Source organism: Molothrus ater, chromosome 4 (genome assembly GCF_012460135.2).
Source record: "Molothrus ater isolate BHLD 08-10-18 breed brown headed cowbird chromosome 4, BPBGC_Mater_1.1, whole genome shotgun sequence".
Taxonomy (NCBI): Eukaryota; Metazoa; Chordata; class Aves; order Passeriformes; family Icteridae; genus Molothrus; species Molothrus ater.
In genome coordinates, this window is record NC_050481.2 from 60,671,805 (window position 1) to 60,695,590 (window position 23,786).

Genomic DNA, 23,786 nt, shown 5'->3' on the forward strand with positions numbered 1-23,786 from the left:
AGTAAACCCAGCAACTACAATGGTGAGAGATGATGTTCTCACAGTTGGGTTAGTAGAACTACAAGACCAGGAAAGGCAATTTTGGGAAAGGCAACAAAGCTACTCTAAGGCAATGTAGCCTTTACTGTGGCTGAGTTACCTTCCCCAAAGTATTCAAGAACAGAAGTATAACAAAGGAGAGTGAGCAGGGCGGGGCCTGGCTGCAAGGAGGCTTTGGGGAAAGATCTGAGGGAGGGGGAGGGGGAGAGAAGAAAAATTCTAAGAGAGGAGAAAGGAAAGAGCATAAGGAAAGGCATGATTAACAACCTGCAATGATATGCAGTGTGAGGAATGTGATCTGAGTACACCATTCTGTTATATGGTATGTTTAGTTCTAATCCAGTATTGTGCGCTGCTGCTGTGCAGCTGATAGCAAAATGAGGGTAACAGGAGGAAGGAAATTTGTTCCATTGCCTCTGGGCCACTGATCTAACAGAAATATTCCCCTCTGGGAGAAGTCACTCCAGAAAGTTTCTTTTATTGCAGGTTACAAAGTTGACCCTCACCTTGATCCAAAATTCATATTAATCAGACTTCTCCTCTTGATCAGCTAGAATATAAATGAGCATGCCTGCTTTATGCTCATGCCAAAACATGAATAATGAGAATGTGGAAAATACACAGAGTTCCTGCTGAGCAAAAAAGGTCCCAGAATAAGTTTCCTTGTATGATAATGGAAACATAGCAGCCTCCTCAAAACAGATTAAATTCCCTTTGAAGTGAACAGTATGCATAAAGAAATAGCTGCTTCTTGAAACCATCAAGGAATTCTACAAGAAACTGAATTTTGTAGAGAACAAATTTGTAGCTCACAAGCTATGACATCTAAAGCATTAAATCTTCTACCACTGTTTTGGAATAATTTTTAAATGACTTGTGGGTTAACTGCAAGAAAGAAATAGTTTCTATGGTCAGAAGTAGGCTCGAGAAAAAAAATTACTTGCCCCCCTTCCCCCTTTATTCAACTGCAATGGCGGAGGTGAGGCTTTCTTTAGAAAGCCAGACAAAATTTTCCATAATAACTTCACAAGAAAAACAAAATTCTCATCTTTCTTATTTCAATATATGCTGATATGACACTTCATTTTTATCCTTGTGTGGGACTTAGGTTTTTGCAAATTTAAGCACTTTCAAAAAATAACCTTCGGCATAACATATTTTACCAAACCTGGCAGTTCCCTGTGTTTTCCACAGAGGTTTATTCAGGTTACTAATTTTGTCTGCATCTCACACCTACATTCCTGCCTAGCCTGAGAAAGATTCACTGACTAGCAGTTGAAATCAATAGCAATTCATGGAAGCTGCCAGGGCTTGAGTTTAGAGTAATTGATTACTGTGGTCCTGCTGAGGCTCTACACTTTTAATATAAGCATTTCTCTGAGTGGTTTCCCCTGCAAGTCATTTAGTGCACACTATTTTCATTACAAGGAGGGAACTGTGATGCCTACAAATCAAGCTCTACCAGTTTTACACTTCCTACATGATGGTTACAGCATTCCTACACCATGTGCCAGTTGGGAAAACGAATTCCAAATGGCTCCAGCTTTCTTCCAGGCTGGGTACATTAAGCCTCAGTGTGCTTGACAACATCATGATGTGACTAAATCAATCTTATTATCAACAAAAGAAGCAAGCCCTAACTTTCAAATAACCATCAACTCACTCCTTTCTTCACATTTCTTATAGATACACTGTTAAATGACAATTCTACGATAGGCATCACTTGGCAGTATGGACAGCATTGGAGAAAGTCCAGCTTCTCCAGCTCTGCATTTCAGGCCTGTTGTTCAGGAGTCAAGGGGTCTGAAATGAACTGTCAATAGGTTAATAGATGTGACCTTTCTTCAAATTCCAGTGTTTTACCTTAGGCAAAGAGAGTATTTATATTCCAAGTACTCCTAATAGCCATAGTGCCAATGTTTTCCATCGCACAGCATTTGCCCAGTGCTCCTCTAAAAGCATGTACTATAAGGGTTTTATTAGAAGCCCAGAGAGTTGCAATTACATTTTCTGTATCATTTGACTGTTCTGGACCACAAAAGCATGAACTGCATAAGTGTGTGCTCCTCCCAGCTGCCTTGAACCTAATACCTGTTAATGTAAGATACCGATCCATAGTAAGTTGTACAATGTCTGCCCAATTCTATTTTTAACTCCATGGTATTTATAACAGTGATTCTTCAGACACCATACTGCAGTTGGGAACTTTGGAAACAGTCTTAACACTGGTGGTGATTTGCTGAAAACACCAATTTAAATGACTTGATTTTGATTGGAAATAAAATGTCTTTATCAAAGACTATCTGACAGTGCCATTACAATAGTACAAAGGCTTCTGTCGTTTTCCTCGTATCAGGATTATGAGATACAGAAAGAGTAAAAACCACTATGGGGCTTGTTAGCTCTATGTGGAAGGCCAAACCATAGCCAATTATGTCAGGTGCTGTGCAAACACAAAGTAAAGGGACTGCTCACAATACAAAGAACACGTATAAAGAGCATACAAAGAAGAGATTAAGTAATGTTAACACAGTTCTTTGGAGTTCTGAGGTTTCTTATGTCAAGGATTACAGACTAAGCTAGATGACAAAGAGCTGTTAGTAGAAGAGGAAAGTCATGGTCATAGCAAAAGGCTGCAGTAGCAATAAACTTTCCATCTATTCAGCTAGAACTAGCCACAAAAGAGAATTTGGCCATGTTAGCTAAACAAGAGGTTGAGATCTAGCTCATCCAGAGACAGGATGATATATTCAGTACATCCTCCTGTATTATTGGCAGTGAACTTTTATACAGCATGGGTAATAGGAGGTCTGCATGCTGGAATGATGCTTCTTGGGCAATGGCCTCACATTTATCCTCAGCACACCACTGTCAGTACAGGATGGCCCACGTCTCCTCACAGTCTAGTACGTAATGCTCCAGCCAGAGTCATGCCTGGTTCTGCTCTCTATTTCTGCCTTCTAAAACCATGACACCTACAACACATGAGGATCACAAAGGTGAACACTCACACCCTTTCTATGTGTTTAGGAACCAAGATGTTACTGATTTATCTGGCAGCTGATAGAAAACAGAGAGCCTCAGGATTATGGGACAACATTTGTTCAAGAATGTAACCTAAATATCCAACTTCTGAGCCAAAGCTGAAACTTCTGGAATTTCTGTCTCAAGTTTCATTTGGAACTGGAGATATATAGCAAGAAATTCAGAGTAGTATTAGAAACATTTTCCATTCATTAGGTTTAAAGCAAAGTAGAGTCAGTATTAGTGCTAATGTTTTACAGAAAATTTAACTGAGATAGGAAGTAGCAAAGGCTTGGCAAAGGTTAAGAGCCAGCAAGACTGTATTCTGATCTAGTGGCCTCTCACCTCCCTACCTGCAGCTGTCCAGTCATGGCAGTATTCACTCAGTTCTCTTCTTGAATAATTGGTTTTGAGTGGTTATTATTATTATCATTATAACATTTGTCTTTTGCAACTTTCTCCCAGAATGCATGCTGGTCTAAAGACTCATTCTGAATTTGGGAGACCTCACTCTGATTTTTGCAACATCAGAATTACTTTGCACTCCTATTATCTTGGTAGGATAAAAGAGACAGCAGCAAGAAAGCCCTGAATCTCCATTACACAAATATTACTTGAAAAAAGAATCAACATGTTTTATATGTACATAGTAAAATTTTAGGAAATTGCTTTTACTGCCATAAATTCAGTAAACATCAGACTTTGGAGTATGCAAGTTGCAGAAAAACAACTCTACTATATAAGAGAAACTGCATATGGAGTAGCTGCAACATTTGACCAAGTGTTGAAAGCAGAGAATTGTAGAGTAGCACTCATAGGAAAGGGACCATTTTAAATGGTGCAGGTCACATCCAAACTTTATCATAGAAAGGCCTGTTGCTACACATTGCAACCACTGATTTACTCAGAGAATAATGATTTTAGAAGTAGATAATGGAAAACTTTAATTAATTTAGGAATGGAATTTTTTGGCTTGTTTTTTTGAAAAGAGCACCCACATTTTCAACTGTAAACACAGTCACATGCCTGCTTTAGCAACAACCATATGCAGATTGAAATTTTTAAGAGCAAAGACATCATTATCTGCATTAACACAGCTGAAAGAAAAGTTAAGTGGATGAATCAGCAGAGGAAGAGCTGCCTTCATAAATACACACCTGCAGTCAGTCACTGAAAGATTACAGTCATATTTAGTTCATAAATTTGCATATTAATTGATTATGATTTGTCTGAAACTACTGTGGCACGCTTAATGTTACACTTGGAACACAAATACCAGAAGAGCCTCAGGTACAAATAAATTATTAATAGAGGAGCACCATGAAGTCCCTGAGCTGAGCTTCTCTTAGGCAGTGTTGTTCTACGTGGTGTGGTTAAGTGGCATCGTGTACTACACACTGGCAAAGGTTCCAAGAAAAGAGTGATTCAACATTAATAAGGCAAGGATAATTTATAAACAAAAGCAATGTAATCTCATTGTTCACAAACCTTTCCTGAAATACATTAACAGAAAACTGAGAGGGATCTACTTAGTTTACTGCATAGAGTCCCTGGTAGTACAGAGAAATATGACATATAAAATTCTCCAAGCTCCATCTTAAAAATAGCCAGGGATTTTTTCTGACATAGCTTAAAAATAAGATATGAAATGTCCTTCTTTTCTTCTTCTTTTTTTTTTTCTTTTTTTTTGTAGTGAATAACCTATGTGCTAACACATAATTCCTATTCAGAAATTTCTTTTTGGTAATTACTAAAATCCCATGCAGCTGAGGAAGATGTGTCTCTTAAATAAAAGCAGACACAGAAATTCCAGCTGGAGGGTATAGACTCTTTACAACATTTGGGTGGAAACTTTTCTTTCACAATATGCAACTTATTCTTTCATATACATTTCAGAAAACCCTTATACAGTAGTATTTGTACCACACCAGGCTGGAGAAATTCCTTATTTTTACTGATTTTTCAATTTGAGTAACAAATGATACATTTTTGCAAACTTTAGCTAGCTACAAGTGTCTTTCAGAGCATAAATCTCTCCCCTTCCCTGTATGTTTGTTATGGAAGTAGTGAAATAAAACTATCTTCAAAAATAGCCAGATAATTCTGAAAAACAGCTACTTTAAAAACACTAATAAAATTTACATTCAAATCACCTATACTGTGTTACATAAGATACCTGAATAAAAACTTATGGCAGGACTTATTATCTGGTTGCTCAGTTCACTTGAAAGGATTTTCAAGAATGCCCATCAGCATGCAGTATGACAACAGTCAAAATCAACTTACTCTTAAGACTGGTGCTACAACTTTGTGAAAGTTAATATGGCCTTTATTTACAGAGCATTTCTATTCCAAAGGTGCAAACTATTGCAATTTCACATGCAGTCCTTACCAATGTGTACTATTACAACACAAAATGAAGCAATGTGTGCATTAATGAGAATGTCCCAGCTCTTTTAAGAGTTAGAAAAGCTTCCAGGGCCTCAGGTTCTGACAGCTCACACAGGTACAGACTTCAAGCTTGACACAGTACCTGAGATGACCCCATGAGTATTTTTGTGACATCTGTCTGTCTTTGTATGAGTATTCTTCAAGCTAAAGATTTTTTTAGCTAATGAGCAAAACAAGTTATAGTTTCTTCTTTTTTTGTTAATACTCTGAGAAGACTGTGCTTTGCAAGGTTAATTTCAGGTCCAAACTCGCATGGGAATTAGAATAATTAGACTCATTTAAGAGAATTCTCCCCTCTGGCAGAGCTGATTAAATTATTTCTACATTATCTTTTCATATAATTGTACCTAGAACTGTGTAATGGGGTTTTTGTCCAACTTTCAATAAATTCATAATACACGTTTTTCAAGTTGGATACACCGACTGCACCTGTGACAACAGAGAATGGCTCATTTTCAAAAAGCTTCAATGAGAAATTAATCTAGAGGGAAACAAAAGTATGCAATTAAAAGCTTCTACAATGACAACACACTGATTAAAACTCATCAGCTGAAGAAATAAAATTAGTTAAGACAATAAATCTTGGACTGAATCCTGTTACCCATTTCTACAAGAATAACTTCACTGACTGCAGTCACATTACACTAAAATATGAGTGCTGCTTAGATGAGGATCAGTTCCATGATGTGACCCTTTATCTGTAATTTAATATTCTTTGACATAATACCCAAATCCCTCTCTGCTAAGGATCTCAGATTCTGGATAACACCTGAAATTTCTTTGCTGAAAAAGGAAATCTTGTAGTTGATGCTAATATTCATTTCAGCCCTATTATATGCTCTTTCTCTCTTCCATACCAATAAACTTGAGAAAGGTTGAGATAATGATATTTTAGAGAGCAATAGTAACTTGTTTGCTACCATCCCTATTACATTGGAAAGCAGTTGGCTCTGTGGAGATCTGTGAAAAGACATCTTTGCACCTATTGTAAAATTTTAAGTATCTCCTAGAGTCACATTGCCTAGATTGCTCTATAAACACATGAATTCAGTGAAATCTCAGTTGTGTTCTTTAATGCCCTATTAAGGAATCCTGAAATGGTGTTTACAGGCTCAGAATTTCACACTATTCTCTATCATTTGCTACAACTCCAGTGAATTTTCTTTTTCCTTTTTACAATTCACTATACATTTTACAAAAAGCAAGAGTATTCTAATGCCTCAGGCTATTTTTTTCCTTACCTCTGCAGAATGGAATCACAGGTATGGGTGTCTACATGGGGACAACTGCATTAGAGAAGACAGAGGGCTAGATAAAAAAATCCATTAAAAGAATAACTTAACCACATACCTCAAGTTGTGTATGGACAGGAGTGATAACTAAGAAAATTATGTATTCTGATTAACAAATTAATATTTCTATTAAATAATAAATCCACAGTGCAGTAATTATCCCAAGGCCATAGCTATGCTCAAACCACCTTAAATTAACTTCCTTAAAAGCAACTGTGGAAAAAGGAACAGACTGGTCATTGCCAAGAATGCAAAGGCCTCAGCTGTAATTGGTTTTTCACAGCCAGATTCAACTCTTCCAATTTATTTACTTTGGAGGATGGCTAGATAGGGAATATTTCCATAATGCCATCCCCTGCCCTGATGGCACTGGTATCATACACTCAGGCCATGCACTGTTTGCTTTCACTGCAATGCACATTTCAGCTGCATGGCCAGGAGGATCTCACTCAGGGATTCAATGCTAAAACACTGCTTAACTAGCTCTGATATTGCTCCTTTGGTTATCAGTCATGCTCTGTCATCCAATTCCCTCTGACTGGCTGACAGTCAAATTCCTAAGATAGGAGTCAATTTAAGGTAATCAGAATAGTTAAAAGCAATTGTTCCTGACAGGGATCACAAAGTGTCCTCTGGCAAGAAGCAAAACCAAACTAAGTATTGAAAAACCACTTCTGCAGATTTAGTCATGGTTTTCAGAGCTCCCTAAATCTGAACTTATAGATCCTTAAGAGATCTCCAAAAAGTTGCTGAGACTTCTCTGGACTTCTTGAAAACAAATAATCTGCAAGGTGCAGATTATAGTGCGCATTCACACAGCCTTACGGCTGTAATTATTGTCTAGTATTTGAATTACACAGCTAGTGATAAAGACTGCAATTTGCAGGAGCTCACATATAAACACACAACTTTTCTTACTCTGAAAAGCTTAAAAGCTGTACATAATTAAGATATTCTAAATAATGATGACCACATCAGAAATAATATTGTATCTGAACTGTAGTTTTACCTCAACAGAAGCAGAAGACAATTCAGTGTATATTTTAGAAGCTGTATCTACATTAGTGCCTACTAGGCAAAGTCATTTAAGTGATCCTAGAAATGCAGATCTCTCTTGGTACTTTGCACTGGGGACACACAGAATTTTTCTTACAAATTAGTCTTTTGAGAGTTCATGAAAGGCTCCATTTACTGTTGGGATTCTATGCAGTTCAGCGAAGATGACAACTTACAGTTACACATACTATTTATCTATCACCATTACCTATTTACTAATTTCACCCCTAGACTGACACTAAAAACATTTATTGTGTGATTTTAATAAAAGAATCCCTATTGCATTTTTCCTAACACTCAGCCAAAAACACACACCAAGGACTTACCCAGAGGGACCTGGACAAGCTCAAGAAGTGGGGCCAAGAGAATCTCATGAGGTTCAACAGTACCAAGTACAAGGTGCTGCACCTGGGCCAGGGCAAGCCCTGGTATCAAGTCAGGCTGGAGGATGAAGGGATCAAGAGCAGCCCCGTGAGAAGGACTTGGGGATGCTGCTGGATGAGAGGCTGGATGCACTCACAGCCCAGAAACCAACTGTGGCCTGGACTGCACCCAAAGCAGTGTGGGCAGCAGGCCAAGGGAGGGGATCCTGCCCCTCTACTCCACTCTGGTCAGACTCCACCTGGAGTGCTGTGTCCAGTTCTGGAGATGATCTGAATTGCTTATGCTTTCTGCTTACTTAATTAAAATAATCTTTCTTAATTAAAATAATCTAATAAGGGGCTATTTTTCATTATTTCAAGAATTCCTTTAAGTACCCTTAATACATGTCTATACAGCACTTTGTTGTGGTCCCATCAGCAGCACTTTATGGAGCTTTATGTTGGAGTTTGTGCCTATCCTAAGCCTCAGTATATGATCTATGGCCTGGTGCCCTTCATACATACCTTTGCTGACACAGAAATAACAAGCATTAGGAATAAAACCTATATAACAACCACAGCACCTGCTGCTATTCTATTAATTACATCTCAGCAAAAGTTATTACTGAACTACACCAGTGTAAGCACTCCTCAAATTACCAGGTGATTTGGTATCTGTACCAATTTCAAAATAATTTATTTTTATTAATTTAAAAATAATTTATTTTTAATAATCTGAAAAGATCTCAAACCCAGAAAATTAAAAGGCAAAGTCAATGGAACCTGCCATTTTGCAGAGCTTTAAGAATCACATCACTTTAAAACAACCTGAAATAGATCGTGAATTGTTGCTAAATGGGTAACAATCAATTTCCCTCCACTACAGTAATTTTTCTCATGAAAAATTTTTCCATTGCTTCAGATAAGAGTAACATAAATGGAAAATTCTTGGGAAAGACAAGGGTCTACAAGGCTTAAGGAACTACAAGGCAGATATGAAAATATTTGGGTTTGCCACTGCCAACTCTTAGTAGAAGACTCTTTTACTAGACAGTATTCTGTTCTGAAAAAGTGGAGTCTAGCAAGGGAATCCCATCAACCCAGAATCTAATCAGCTCATTGAAAAAGCTTTTTTTTTCCCCTCAGTTGTTCATGTAGGAGTGTTTTAATGAGAAAGGCAAAGCAATCCTTTCTCAAGACTTAGAATCAGAGAGCTCTCCAGCACAGAGGTGCACATGGCACCTCTGCAATCCTCTAACTTACAGACCTGATTTTAGCTTTGCAGGCATCTTCATTCTTCTTTACCAGAGAGAGAGAGAGACACAGTGCATGTGGGAGAGGGAGAGACCCTAGGAAGTAAAGAACAAAAGAAGAACACAAATTTGAGGAAAAGCTACTCAAATGTTGCTAGTAGTAACTCAGCTGGAATATGACTCCATGGCATAACATTCACCTTTTAAATACCTGACAGAGATTGACACACTCTTCTTGACAGATTAGGAAGTGCTAACATGGCTTAGACAGAGCTCTCAAAAGAGAATAAGGTCTGCCATCTCCCAAACAGTGCAGTGGGTGCAGGTGGCAGCAGTTTCTCACACAGTGCAGATGCACTTCTGAGAGCACAGAAAATGCATCCTTGTGCACAGGGCTTGTGCACAGTCATCCTCACTCAGGCATTTTTATACAAACAGCCTTATCTCACTCAAGGGTATAAACTTCCTCCACAAATAACAAGACAATACTGCAGATCTGCTTCAGTTTAGCTTTCACATACTTAGCACTGAGGCAGGGACAGGGATTTTGTAAGGCTGGTTATTTCCCCCAGCCCAAGCTGCTCCCAGAGCTCTGTATTTGCCCTATACATGCACTACATTCAAATACACAGTGGGCTGCCACAAACTTGGTCTCCATCAATGTACCACGTTATGTTGGGTTTTTCTATTTTTTTCCTGTTGTTTACTTCTTAACTAAATTCATTTTCCCAAGATATGGTGCCTAACAAACTGACTATCCAAGATATGCCTCAAATACCAGAATACATTAGACTGTAAGAAGGCCCTATGGTGATTTGCTAATTAGCTTAACCCTTTTGGGACACAGAAGAAGGAATTTTTTATTAAAACAGGATAACCCCGGACTATATTGATCTGACTGAGAAATGAGTATTTTAGTCAAGATGAGTCTCAAGATGAGCACATGCTGGAAACAGCAATGTTGTTTCCATAGCAATGCCATGACAGCCTCTAGAGTGAAATAGTGTGCTACCAGGAAATGAAGGGGGTTCAAGTGCTATGAGCTACATAGTTCTGTGAGCAATCCAAATACATTCTCATAAAGAATATTTAGTGCAGCTAGATAGTCCAAAGATTGCTGCTAATGGCAAGTAAGCCTTATCAGTATGCTCCTGGCAGTCCTTTTTTCTCATTCATTTCACCCAAGATGATTATCTAAAGACTTAAGCTATGGGCAGCACTGCTAAACCATTTCAGACCAAACATTAACAAATACAGCAACCCTTACCTTACTTCTTTTCCAGTGCACAATATCACCCATAATTAAGGTCACTGAATCACTCTCCATAACACAACCAAACACATGAAACGTTTTACTGAAGAAAATCCTAGTATGTGCAATTATTTACCAGGCTAATCTTCCCCCTTCCTTTTCTCTCACCTCCTCCTCTCCCTTGCCTCCTCCTGCCCAAACAATACTGAGCAGACCTGTTTGCAAGTGGGAAGCAATGTACAGAAGTCTTGCATACTCCTCATTAAATTTACATAGGCACAGAATAAACTCACTCATCTGCTTTTCACCCCAGTTAGTGCTTACACTAATACAAAAGCAAACCAGAGAAGCACTAGTTGTATTTTATCTGTCTAAGGCTTTACCTAAGGTAAACATTCTGGTCAAATTCTGAAAAGCTGATTTAAAATATTTTCCCAAAGACTACAGAAAGAGAATTACTTTAAGATTTCCATTGTTCTGTATTTTCAAAGAAATAAAAAATTATCAGTGATTTGTAAAACTGCTAAAACAATGGTTAGAGCCAAACTGTTCTCAAATTAAATTCCACAGGGCAAAGTATTTCACTTGTAAAATACCTAAACACACTGCTGCTGATTCAGTCTTTCTCCAGCATTTCTCATGCAGTTTGTAAAGATGTTCAGACATTAAGTGAATGTCCAGAAACTCTACCACTGTATTTGTTGTTTGTGTCATTGTCACAACCAGCCTCTTGAGTAAACAGATTGGAGGTCATTATATGTAGCAGGGCTGCCTCTGAGGGAAAATTGAAAGACAAATACTCATCCCTGCCAGATCCCTTATTAACAAAATCCACTTCAAAACAAAATGTTTTCTATTTATTGTTTTAAACATGCATTTCAAGGAATCAAGCCTTGAATGTAAAACAGCAAGATGCTTCATTTCCCATTTGCATTCAGTAAAAAGATGTGAAAGAAGCATTTTTAAAGCAGCTTCAGCCTCCTCCTGCCTATCCCTCTAAATGTGTTACAGAAGGCACCAAGCCCAGCAACATTCATTTATAATTTAAACTGTTTGTTTGGCAGAATTTTTCCACCTTAATATGTCTCGTCTTACTTGTAACTGGCACACCCACTATTTTACCAGAAACTCATCCACTTCCAGGAGATTTTTATATAAGTTGTTTTTCTGTAGGACAGAAATTTAGTTTCAGGGACGGATGTTATCCAGGGAAAAACACATCCCTGCAATTTTACAAGATGTACAGGGTTCTGTATGGACAAAAAGATCCCTGTCAGGAGACTGATGGAAGTGTAACTTACTCATCCCCTTCTTTCAGTTATCATGGCCTCCCAGTCAATTCCCCAATATAAGCAATATTCCGTAACTATCCCACCTTCTCTTGGAATACCCATGTCAAAATTTCTGTTTATCAAAGAATTAGGTAAAAGTAATCTGCCTGATGACCTGGTTTTGACAACTGAGTACAGACAGGTACAGCTTATACTGTCTGAAACAGTGTGGGTACAGGCTCTGTAACTCAGCCTACTCTCCTGAATACATTCAAGTATCCAGCCACAAAAACCAACCTTCTGCCACCATGGGCACCTCAGCAGGAACATTTTGCCCCAAGAAATTATTATCCCATTGCCTTGTGTTATCTGCTGTCACTGCTTTAATTCTCTCAGCACAGTCCTCACAGATTTTCATTCAAGTGCAAAAGAAGCAGCAATATCTGTATCCCAATCCAAGACAGAAATCCAAGTATCCCAAAGCCCCTGTCTCAGACACAGGAAAATTTTCCTATCCTAAAACTCAAAGACACACTCTTAATTTCCCTCTCATGATCATTCTTAGAACATACTCAGAAAAACGAGTGTGTCATTATAAACTTTATCATGTTTTAAGACCTAAATCAATGAATCAATCAGAAACCTTCAAAGACATTTTATCAGTACATACTCAACCACAGGAGTGAGCTAATGCTTGAAACAAAGTCCCCACAGCTATTCATTCACTGCTGATATTTCTGTCAGTAAGCTCTTAGTGTGGCAAACGACACTAAAAATTCATGTTGTCCTCATGAACTATAATAACAACTATTTACTTGGTTTTCAGAACTTTTCAGGAACATTTGTCTTGACAATCCATAGATTATTAATAGCTTTAATACAACAAAAGGACTTGCCAAAGGCAAAGCTTTGTTTTGCATAAGCACTCTGGAATGTGATCTGGTGATCACACACAGGGATACAGAGGTTACTGTGCTTGGTCTGACCCACTGCTCTGCCTTGGAAGAGGAGGACACACAGCAGAGTCACATGGAAAAGTGTCCAGGACAGAGAGAAGTCTGGAGGGTGAAGCTGCTGTGAGGAGGGCACTGTCAGAGCCACTGCTACTCCAAATAGCTGTGCTGGAAAATAATCAAATTAAATCATTATGATCTGTCTTACTAAAGAATGGAAGTACAGTTGCTTGGATATCAAGGCAGACATAGCTGGACTTTGAAGTACTACATATAAATTGTTCCTAAATAAACAGTCATATTAAAGAGGGAACCTATTAAGCTTGCTTAATCTACACAGGTGAATGACAGAAAAACAGTATGAGTTTGAAAAAAAATTGAGGAGATATTCAGATATACAATCCCCAGGGTAAGGGCACCTGTCACTTGACCCTGCAAAGGTAATTTTTTAAAGACATTAAGCGTTGTTTGATTTAAAGATCATGTTTCCTGTGACATTAGCAAAGTACGGGTTAAATTTCCAAGATGACCTGGCCCACAAAGGAAGAAATACAACCACCAGAGACAGGGAGAACATCCCATTACACTGGTGCCTTCTCTGAGGAAATCTACCCCAAAAGGGCAACTTCACTTTGACATCTAGTAGTCCCTCAAATGAACCCACAGAGACATATTCTTCTAGCTCCTTTTTGATACACTCAAAAAGAAATGCCAAAGGAATACAACATTCTGACCTGGCCCCATAACCTATTTTTCTTCTTACCAGTCTATTTATGTTCTGCAAAACATAAAGAATCACTTTTCTTGGCTACATTCTCTCTTGCTCCCCCTCCAAGCCACCCAGTTGTAGTGCAAGGGACAGCCTCACAGAAGGCCAGAATGAGTCCACAACGGAGCCTTCAGGATAACACCAGCACTTGAAACATCAATGCCTGCATTAATCACAGACACAACTCCCACAAAACAGCTGAGCCTACCCCCCAAACTGTGCATCTCGGGCATTAGGGCTGTGGGAAGCAGAATGATGGAGAATGGGGGGCAGGGACAGGATAAGGACTGACCTTGCAGCAAAACAAGGTGCAGTATCTCACCATGAAATGTCTTCAGGATACAACAGTACAGAGTATTCTAGTCAGGTGGATAGTTACCATTCAGCTAGCATCTGCTTCTTATTTAAATGTCTTTGACCAACACCATTATTTTTTATATAAAATTCCCTGATTTTTTCAATCTCTTAGCTGTCTTTTACAATATCTCAGCATTTGCTGTTACAGATACTGCAAGGATTCTGGTAAGTAAAGGTATATTTTAAAACCTGCAGAAAAATATTTTAAAATAGTCCTCTTAAGCCCACTAATAACATGGACACTGAGCAAGGAATCAGAATGAAGGATACTGAAGCTCCTATCTGTGATGGCTAAATGCCAGAGGTTAATCCTGAGATCATCCGCTGACATGTACGTCTCACAGTCACTGTTGACAGATATTGAGTTGACATGATAGGTGTGACCATTAGCAAAGATTCTCCTGGGAGTGACTTCTACCATCAAATCCATGGGTTTCAATACAGGCACCTGCCAAAAAAAAAAAAAAAAACAAAACACAAACAAGAAAGAGAGTAAGACTTGAAATACTGTTTTGCTAGGATGTTGAGAATTCCAATATAGAGAAAGCATTCAAAGACTGCAATATTATAAGATTTTTTGACAGTGTGCACAAGCTGAACTTCCCCATGGATTAACTGCTGGGCAAGGCCTTGCTTGTCAAGGAAGAAGGGAGAGACCAGAGGCAGGCAGAGTGATGGAAAGCCTGAACTGTGGGAAGGGAGGGACTGCCAGCTGCCGCAGAACAGCTCAGTCCCACTGCAGGAGCTACTGCCCCACATGTGCAGGAGGCTCTGGCAAGCAGTGAAGCACTCATATTTTGCTTTTGCTAAAGGGTTTGCCCTTAGCTGTGAATCACTTAACTCTATTTGTTTTGCTACTTGATGTTTGTCTTTCAAAATACTCATGCAGTGAAAAGGCTGTAATCTCAGAGAAACATAATAAATAAAGGCTTGCAAAACAAAGCAAACATGACATACTGTACATACACATGTACCCCTGAAAAGCCAATATCACAGATCATCACTTGTCAATGTGCCCTTGCTACTTCTCTGTGTGTCACTTCAAAGTCATGATTCAATAAGTGGACACTCAATTTATTCCCTATCAATAAAGCATTAAACACTGTAAAGCTGTGGTCCATGACTGGGACTATTCCATGTTTTTGAACATGCATCAGAAACAATCATACATCAACCCACAAGGTAGTCTAAAAGAGGAACATAGAGTTTGAGTTTGAAACATTTGAGTTTCATTTTCTACTAAAGGAACAAAACAAAACTCAACCTTTGAATTACAGAATCATAGAATATGTCAAGTTGAAAGGGACTCACAAGGATCACAGAGTTCAACTCCCTGAACAGCACCATCCCCAAGAGTCACACCATGTGCCTGAGAGCAGAGTCCAAATGTTTCTTGAACTCTGTCAGGCTTGGTGCTGTGATCACTTTTTTGGAGAGCTGTTCCAGTGCCCAACCACCCTTTGGGTGAAGAATCTTTTTCTAATATCTAACCTAAACCTCCCCTGACACAACTTCATGCAATTCCCTGGGGTCCTGTCACTGTCACCCCAGAGAAGAGATCAGGGCCTGTCCCTCCTCTTCCCCTCAAGAGGATGCTGAATTCTCAGAGAATTCTCAGACTATAAGCAATCTGGAATAGTTTTGTTAGCCTAATCATACAAAACAGATAAATATTCCATTAATGTAGTCATATTTACATTTTGGAAGCTTTTTTTTTCCAATAGACTTGTTGGGTTGTTTTGTTTTCAATAATAAAGACATACTAGTGTTTATAAAATACAGCCTTCCAGTTGTAACCTTTAGCCACTTCCTTTGACAAAACACCTGGAGTGAATTCAGCCAAAAAAGTCTGAGAGCAAAAATCTACATTAACATGTGGATAATGGGTCTCCTCTCCAAGAAACAAATGACAGGAGAAAAGGAAATGGCTTAAAGTTGCATTGGGAAGGTTATTATATTATAACTGGATTATACTGGGTATTCTATTATAATTGGATATTAGGAAAGATTTGTTCACTGAAATTTTTGTCAAGCACTGGAAGGGGCTGCCCAGGGAAGTGGTTGAGTCAGCACACCTGGAGGTACTTAAAAGATACATAGAAGGGGCACCTGGAGACATGGTTTATTGAGTATGGCAGTCCTGGGTTCCTGGTTGGACTTGATCTCAACAGTCTTTTCTAAACTGAATAATTCTATGATCACATATGCTTATATGAGTTCCATGATTGCATCTTTTCAGCAATGTAGAATCTCAGGTTTACCAGAGCACAGACTACTGCAAATCACACTCTTAAAATAATTATTTTATAAAACCAAAAAAAAGATTAAACTGAAATTTGGTGTACTGTCTTTAACTCAGTTGCTCTGAATGTGGCATGAACCCTGTTCAAAATTAATTACAAGTAAAATGCTTCCAGCACAAAAGGTTAAAGAACCTTTTATGAAAGTATGTTAAGTCACAATAAGAGAATTTTATCAACATGAACTCTCAAAAATACTTATTTTGGTCAGTGTATCTTAAAGCATTTGTGACTTGTAAATATATGGCAGATTCAATACAGTTAGCAGTCAGCTAAAGCTTTAGTTAGTGTTATCATATAAATAGCATTAGGTACATATTTAAATCTTTTCCTGACTTAGCACTACCTTTTTCATATAGAAACAACTGAATTTTGGACATGGACAGAAGCTTACCTGCAGTGATGTTACTGTAGAAAGATCTTTAAGCTTTCCTTCTTCATCTTTTAAGTTGTACCCCTCCGGTCTCTTATCTCTTTCAGTAATTTTCCACAGTTTGATTGTTTTATCTTTAAAAGAAAAGACAAGCAATTGTCAGCATAGGAATTCTGAATGCAGTCACTCACCTTTCACAATATATTCCTTAAAGAAGATTTTACACCATGGTTTAGACAAGTCCTGTGCTGAAATAATCTGGGTCACTTCATTCTGCACATCGAGAAAATGCTGCCCACAGACAAATGATTCATAAAGGACATCCCAGATCTTCACTCCAAGTCAGGGGCTCCTGGCACCTGACAGACTGTGTGGAGCATGTAGAATACATGCTGCTCGTGAATCCAACCTGACAGTTTGCAGGTGGAACAAACCCAAACTACTCAATGCTCACTGCTGAAGCTCAGTTTATCAACGTGACTTGGCAAGGAAATAATCTCTATACTAAAACCAGTTTGGCATTAATGCCAGTTTGCTAGGTTACTTATAAACAGCACAAGAACAGCACAAGAACAGCATGGAGTACACAGCCAGAGCAATGACCCCTTCCTGGCCCACTGTGGGAATGGGCAGTGGTGCATTGGTGTAGCATCAGGAGCTCCTGCAAATGAAAGGCTGTGTAAAAAACGAGGCATTTCTCCCCCCTAATGGAGAGCAGATGAGAAATAACTGAGGAAAAATTTAAAAACCCAACCAAACTCAGAGAAATGCGTTGTGATAGCAAGAGAGAGAAGTAAGGAGATAAATGTATTAATCCTAGACTCTTCCTTTCTCCTGATGGGTGAAGCACATGATGAGAGAGTAATGATGTCTCTCAGTTAGCAAAGAGCCTCTGAAACCAACAAACATTTTTTAAACATTTCAAATTGCATTTGTCTTTGGGGTTTTTTTGTACAAGCTGAAGCTCCAGATTTCCTAATGCTGATTGTCCACTCCCACTGTGGTTGTGCTCCTAACCTGCCAATCCTAAAGCTTCTTAGACTCAAAAATCAATGCCAAGTCTTCTGCAAAAAAATCTGTCCCTGAGATTCTAATGGTTGTTTCACTCATCTGCTTGTGCAGCAGCCAAAGTCTTTCCAAAGCTTCTGCCCTTCAGCTGCCAGCACAGATTTATTAACCTCAGTTCCTGCATCGTGTCTGATTTCATCCCACTTTCTTCATTTACCTTTCTTTCCCCAAGTACACAGCAGAGCATAATAATTTCCCCAGTGTGGCTGAGCCAAATACTACTTTCAAATGCCTGTACAAACCACTTTAAAGACAGGATATACGAAAAACATGAATTGATTTACATTTCTGTAGCAACTTTTAACTTTGAACTTTCTTTGTTTCAAAATCAATCCCTCCATTACTCATTGCTTGCTATTATGTATCTCTTAATGATATTGATATGCTAATATGCAAGCAAAAAAAATCACAATACAATTACAGTCAATCTACAGAACAAGAGGTTAGTTCAAACTGCAACTAAAAATCTCCTTTTAAATATTCAATAAATTTCATTTGTATTACATATATCATGTTAATTAATTATTAAAAATATATGCAGGTCATGTCATGCCCTTGGATATTTTATTACATGTAAATAGTGCATCCCTGCTGATCTAGTAAAAAAATTATAAATACAGCAATTGTAAAATGAATTCTAAGAAAAAACAAAAACAACTTGCCATTGTTAGATTTGATTCCTATTAATAAATCTACTTCTTTCCTGAGTGAAAACTGTTTTATTAGCAGGTAAGGTTATCATGTATTGGGTTTCTTGTCCTTTATCTACTTCTGGAATTTGAATACTCCTTAGAAGTTTTAAGTATGCTTATATTTTGCAAAACAGAAAAAATAGATATATGTATTTTTTCTGTATATAGAAACATCTCTGCAAGGTTCAGCATTCAGTCTCAAGGGTGTTGTGAAGTTAAAATTAATTAATGTCTGGTAAGCAGTCTGAAATCCTCAGATGAAATAGTCTGTATAAATTCTGATCTACCTCATGTAGCTCACACTGCAAGTGGACGAAATATATTCTGGTACAGAAGATACCAATGAATCATAATAAGTTGTTACTATTATACTACAAAATCAGTTCATTTTACAGTGAAAACTACAAATTTGCTAACTGCAAGCAGTGTAAATCCACAGTGGGATTTGAAAGCCTTGGTGGTGTCCTTCTGTCTCCATTAATTAAGATGCCACAATCAAAGCTTAGCTGATAACGTGAACTGGAAAGGAACCAAGACTGACTCTGAGGGAAGTGACCTGTGCAGAAGCTTCAGACAAAAGTCCTCCTTAGAATGAGAGAAACAGATTTGGGCAGGTGCAGACCTGCCAAGTCTCATTTACTGAGGGTAAGATTTAGACTGACTCTCTCCCCATGCTCCTGAACAGCAGGATGCTCCTTCCAGCACATTCAGTGGGCACTGTCCACCTGAGCACATGGAAAGGATGCTGTTTCACAATTCTCATTTTTCTGTAAAAAACATGCATTAGATCCTAAATTATCAGAGAACAAAATGTCAAAAATTGCATTAAAATAGCAGGCTTGGAATTTAGTAAACAAAAAGCAGACTCAAGATATTTTTACAATCTGTCCAATATGAGCATGTGTGACAGGTAGTGCCTTCAAGTTAGGAAACATATTATTATCCCTTTTTATAGGCATGGAATTGATATATATTGTCAAAGGCTTCTCCCAGCTAATCTGTGAGACAGTGAATAATTCAACGTGGGCTGTCTGTACCCTGAAGCTAAAACCATCTTTAAGAATATGCCAGGAGGTGAATCTTGAGACTTCAGCCCTGCTGTGCCAGGAAGCTTGGAATCCTCCTTGGCACATGCAAATGTTTTGCAGTTCAAAGCCAAAATCCAAAGCTTGTGCCAGGAACCATTTCTGTTCTCCCCACCATGAAGGGATCTGCTGAGATGCTCCAAAACTAAGGGGGAGAAGCAGAGGCCAAAGTATTTTTCCAAGACCTAGGCTTGCTCACTGTTGGTGGAAACTGGATTAGCCACAGCAGCACCAGGACTGATTATTTCTTCCTTTCTCCCCTCCCGTGACAGTACAAACCAGAAAACTCATGTAGTAATCTATTATCTATAACTGCAAAAGCTGAAAAACTGAGGATTCAGCTGTATTCCTCTGTGTTTCTAAAAACAAACTTTAAAATGAAAAGGGAGAGGTTTACTTTCAATAATCTGCTTTTGTATCACACACTCAGAAGAAGCCGTTCTTAGTTATCTGAAGGGGTGAGGGATATTTTAACCAAGGGAGAAGAGTAGAAATAAATGTCATATGGTGACTAATCATTAATTTAGCATAAATCACCTCTCTGTAACAGGTGTGTTTCCTTTTGAGTAAGTAACAGTGACATCAAAAAGCCAAAGGCAAATTTAGATAAAACAAACTACAAAATCCTAAAAAATTATCATCTACCTTGAATGAATGTAAACATTATTTAAAGCAATATATTTTAATGCAAAGCAATCCTTTCTAATGTGTCAGTTCCCAAAGATGACATTTCCCTATTTCTCATCAGCAACTTCCAATTGCACTCAAACTTCTAGAACAAAAAAAATTATTTTCTGATTAACATTAGATCTAAAATTTAAAACCATTTTTGTGGTATTTTGTGTCATGCATAATCTGCAATAATGAAGTTTGTGGGTGTCTAAATGCTTCCTAAATGACACCTATTCATGTTAGGTTACATTGAGTTTTTCCCCCTTATTTCATATCTGAATATCTCCTCTTGGTAATAAGACTGCTTTCTTTCATCAATGGGCTTTAGACATGTCAGAAATATGAGTCAGTATCAATACCCTAGTATTATTCCTTCTGTCTTCCTAAGATTTTTGCACGTCTTTAAAACTGAAATAAACTATTCTGATGATAATGAATGAAAAGAAAAATAAATTAATCTCTCTCACCGACCTTCATCTATGCATCTACAAATAATAAAAATTATGACAAATACAGCAGAAAAAATTCTAAATTTCTCATGAAACACAAGCTGCTGAGTAAGGTGATGCCTTTGTCACATGATCTATTTCAGGATAGCACTGCATATTAATAGAAAAATGGACAGCTCTTTAAATGTCTATGAATAATCAATTGGAAAAACCTCATGATTCTATTAATAAAATACACAAACAACAGATATCAGAGGCAGTATGACAGGCTTGGTAAACTCTGAAAGAGGAAATTACTAAAACAGTAGATTAAAATGAGCAAATATATACATCAGCACTAAAACACAGAGCAAATACTGCAAATACTGCTATGTCCTGCATACTCTCATCAATCTCACCATTTGTTGATAGAAGTGAATGAGCTGCATTTTGCTGTGGTAACCACTTGATCTTGTTTATTTTTTCTTCTATCTCCAAACTCTTCAAATAATCAAATTCAGGTTCATGGCTCTGGAAAGTGCTGTAAACATTGTACTCCCCCTGATTGTAAGGCTCATTTTTACTCTATGGGGAATAAGAACAACAGAAACGTTGTTTATGACAGCAATATATCTTCATCTCTTAGGAAAGGTGTATAACAACCTTATAAATATAAAAAATATTGGAAATTTAATTTAATTTCTCATTTAAAACATGATAGTGACAGATTTGTTTCGGCAAGAATGAAATTTCCTGTGAGTACTGAAATGCTTAATATTAGAATTTTTGAAGAAATATCAGCTATTCAGGAAAGGCTTCTACACAAAATACTGTAGATGAATGGAATTTACAAGTGGAACATGTAAGTGAATGTATTATTTTAAATAGACTAGGGTTCCATCGTCAGGAAAAAGCTATTAAAACAAGGCAGAAGTAAAACAAAAATAATCTTCTTTTTTCTTATTTCAGAATTTTGGAGCTTTGAAGCATTTTTGTTTGGGACAGCAAACTAATGAGTTAAAAATCCCTGCCCTATTTCACTTCCTCTCTGAACAGGTGACACTCTGTTTTAATAAATCTTGAGATTATAAACAATTAAACTCAGTTAAATAAAGTGTTAAAAATTAATCCAGGTTTTAGACATGTTAAAAATTTAAACCTGATTTTTCAGACTATTGAGGATGACATTGGTAACCCACATACCTCAGGTTCCCTTTGGAATATAACAACTCGGCCCCCCTTGTCACCAGTAGCCAGCAGTTCTCCAGTGTGGTTGAACTCAACTGTAGAAATAATATCAGCTGGAGGAAGAAAGAGAAAAAAGGCAGATTTTATACTGCTGCTTCAACACAAAGTCACTAGAAATATCAGGCACTCCACAAAAAATGCAACAAATGAGGGATTTGAAGGACTACAGATGAATTCACTGATGCAAACAGGCTGCATGCCATTACAATCTAATGAAACAAGTGCAAACATTAAAGAGGCAAATTGGTGTTTCCAGTACATCTGCAGTTTGGGGGAGGAGAGGTTATGCTCCAAGAAGAGCCATCTTGGGTGGCTATAAAGCTTTTTTTTCAGGTACAGAATTGGCCTCCTGCTATATGCTCTAGCAAGGACCAACATAACATCAGTTCTCTTGCATGTATTATTTATTCTATGAGCTTTCTGGTGATTTTAACAGAACCCCCTAGCAATAGTTTTCTCAAATATGTATTGGAGTCAAAAGTGCAAAAGCAAAGTACGTGCAGCCTGTCCTACCACTGAGGAATGAAGGCAAAACCAGAATTGTTCACTGTGCGGTGCTGGCAAGAGCCCATTCTAACCACTGTTTTCAAAAAATCATTTCAGCACCGTAAAAATGTGTCATCAGAAGACAAAAAGAATCTCAGTCTCTCTTTTCCTGATTTTCAGCTGCCTTCCCTAAGTAATTTCATCAGCTTAAACAAGAAACCTCATCAAAACCTGAGGCCAGTCTTGAGCACAAATTACTACATGAGGATGAGAGGGAGAAAGAGGCTGTAGGAGCTAAAGAACTGGTTCTTCTGTTTGAATGACAGTACATGCTAGAATCATAATCCACAGTTAATCCTACACTATTAGCATAATTTGAATCAAAATGCCTAGTGCAATAGTAAATTAAGAAACCATCATATATACAATCACAGGCAAATGCAGGGTATTACTCAGAGACTGCATGTATGAATCCTCTATAATGATCAGTATTCACTCATCAGAAACATGGGCCAGATTTTAGAAGTGTCAGTAGTTAGGAGCTCCCCTTTAGGCATAAAAAGCTGCAGTTCCCAAACATGTTCATCATCCATCAGTTTATAGGGAGAACAATGAAGTGACAGTGGGCTAAGCTCTTTTGAGAACCTAGCCCAAATGAGTTCACAGAAATTCAAAGGAATTGAAATAACAAGTGGATGTACCATTTACTTGATACATTTTATGAATTGAAAACATCTGTTCCTATTATTCTTTTAATAAACTAGCAGTTTAGTGTTGCAAAGTGTCTGTTGCCGCTAGCTCTCATCAGCTACACAGCCATCCAAAAGCCAGATTCTTACTCAAACATTATAAACTATTTACCATCTAAAAAAGGAAAACTTTGCTCCAATCACAGTAAAGAAAAATATCTTTTCATTTTTTAAACAAATCTTCACCACCAAATTCTTCTAAATCAAACCAACATTCCTCCATTATTTCATCCACTACTCCAAAATATAAAGGAAGAAAGGGGAACCATAAATGGATGTGCAGACTTTGAGAAAAATGGCACATGAAGACTTAAAATATTTTTGGTCTGAACCCAAAGCTCCTCAAAGGTAATGGCATTTGATTTTTATGTGGACTTCCACAGACTGCATATTTCATAGATAATAACTACAAAAGCCCGAGATTTACCAAAGTATGAGAAAAGGACAGAGACTCTGGTTATGTTTCATGATGCTCTGGGGTTTGCAACGGGTTGAGTTTGATGTCAATAATAAAAAGGGTTGTTTTCTAAAACCTAAAATTCTAATCAACTTTTCTGGCATGTAAAGTTCATTCAGATTGCTTTCAATGGAAGAACACTTCCTGGC

General features: G+C 37.8%; 1 protein-coding gene across 6 annotated transcripts in view; it reads right to left on the bottom strand.

Annotated features, from left to right (window-relative positions):
* The window catches only part of PPP2R2C (protein phosphatase 2 regulatory subunit Bgamma), a 190,236-nt gene that overhangs the window by 33,493 nt on the left and 132,957 nt on the right, over positions 1 to 23,786 (bottom strand). For all 6 annotated transcript variants that reach the window (XM_036382744.1, XM_054514743.1, XM_036382746.2 and 3 more), the window contains 4 exons: positions 21,901 to 21,998; positions 21,117 to 21,282; positions 16,774 to 16,886; positions 14,350 to 14,527 (listed from right to left, as the gene is read on the bottom strand). In XM_036382744.1, coding sequence (XP_036238637.1) covers positions 14,350 to 14,527; positions 16,774 to 16,886; positions 21,117 to 21,282; positions 21,901 to 21,998 — 555 coding nt within the window. The remainder of the gene's footprint in view (positions 1 to 14,349; positions 14,528 to 16,773; positions 16,887 to 21,116; positions 21,283 to 21,900; positions 21,999 to 23,786) is intronic.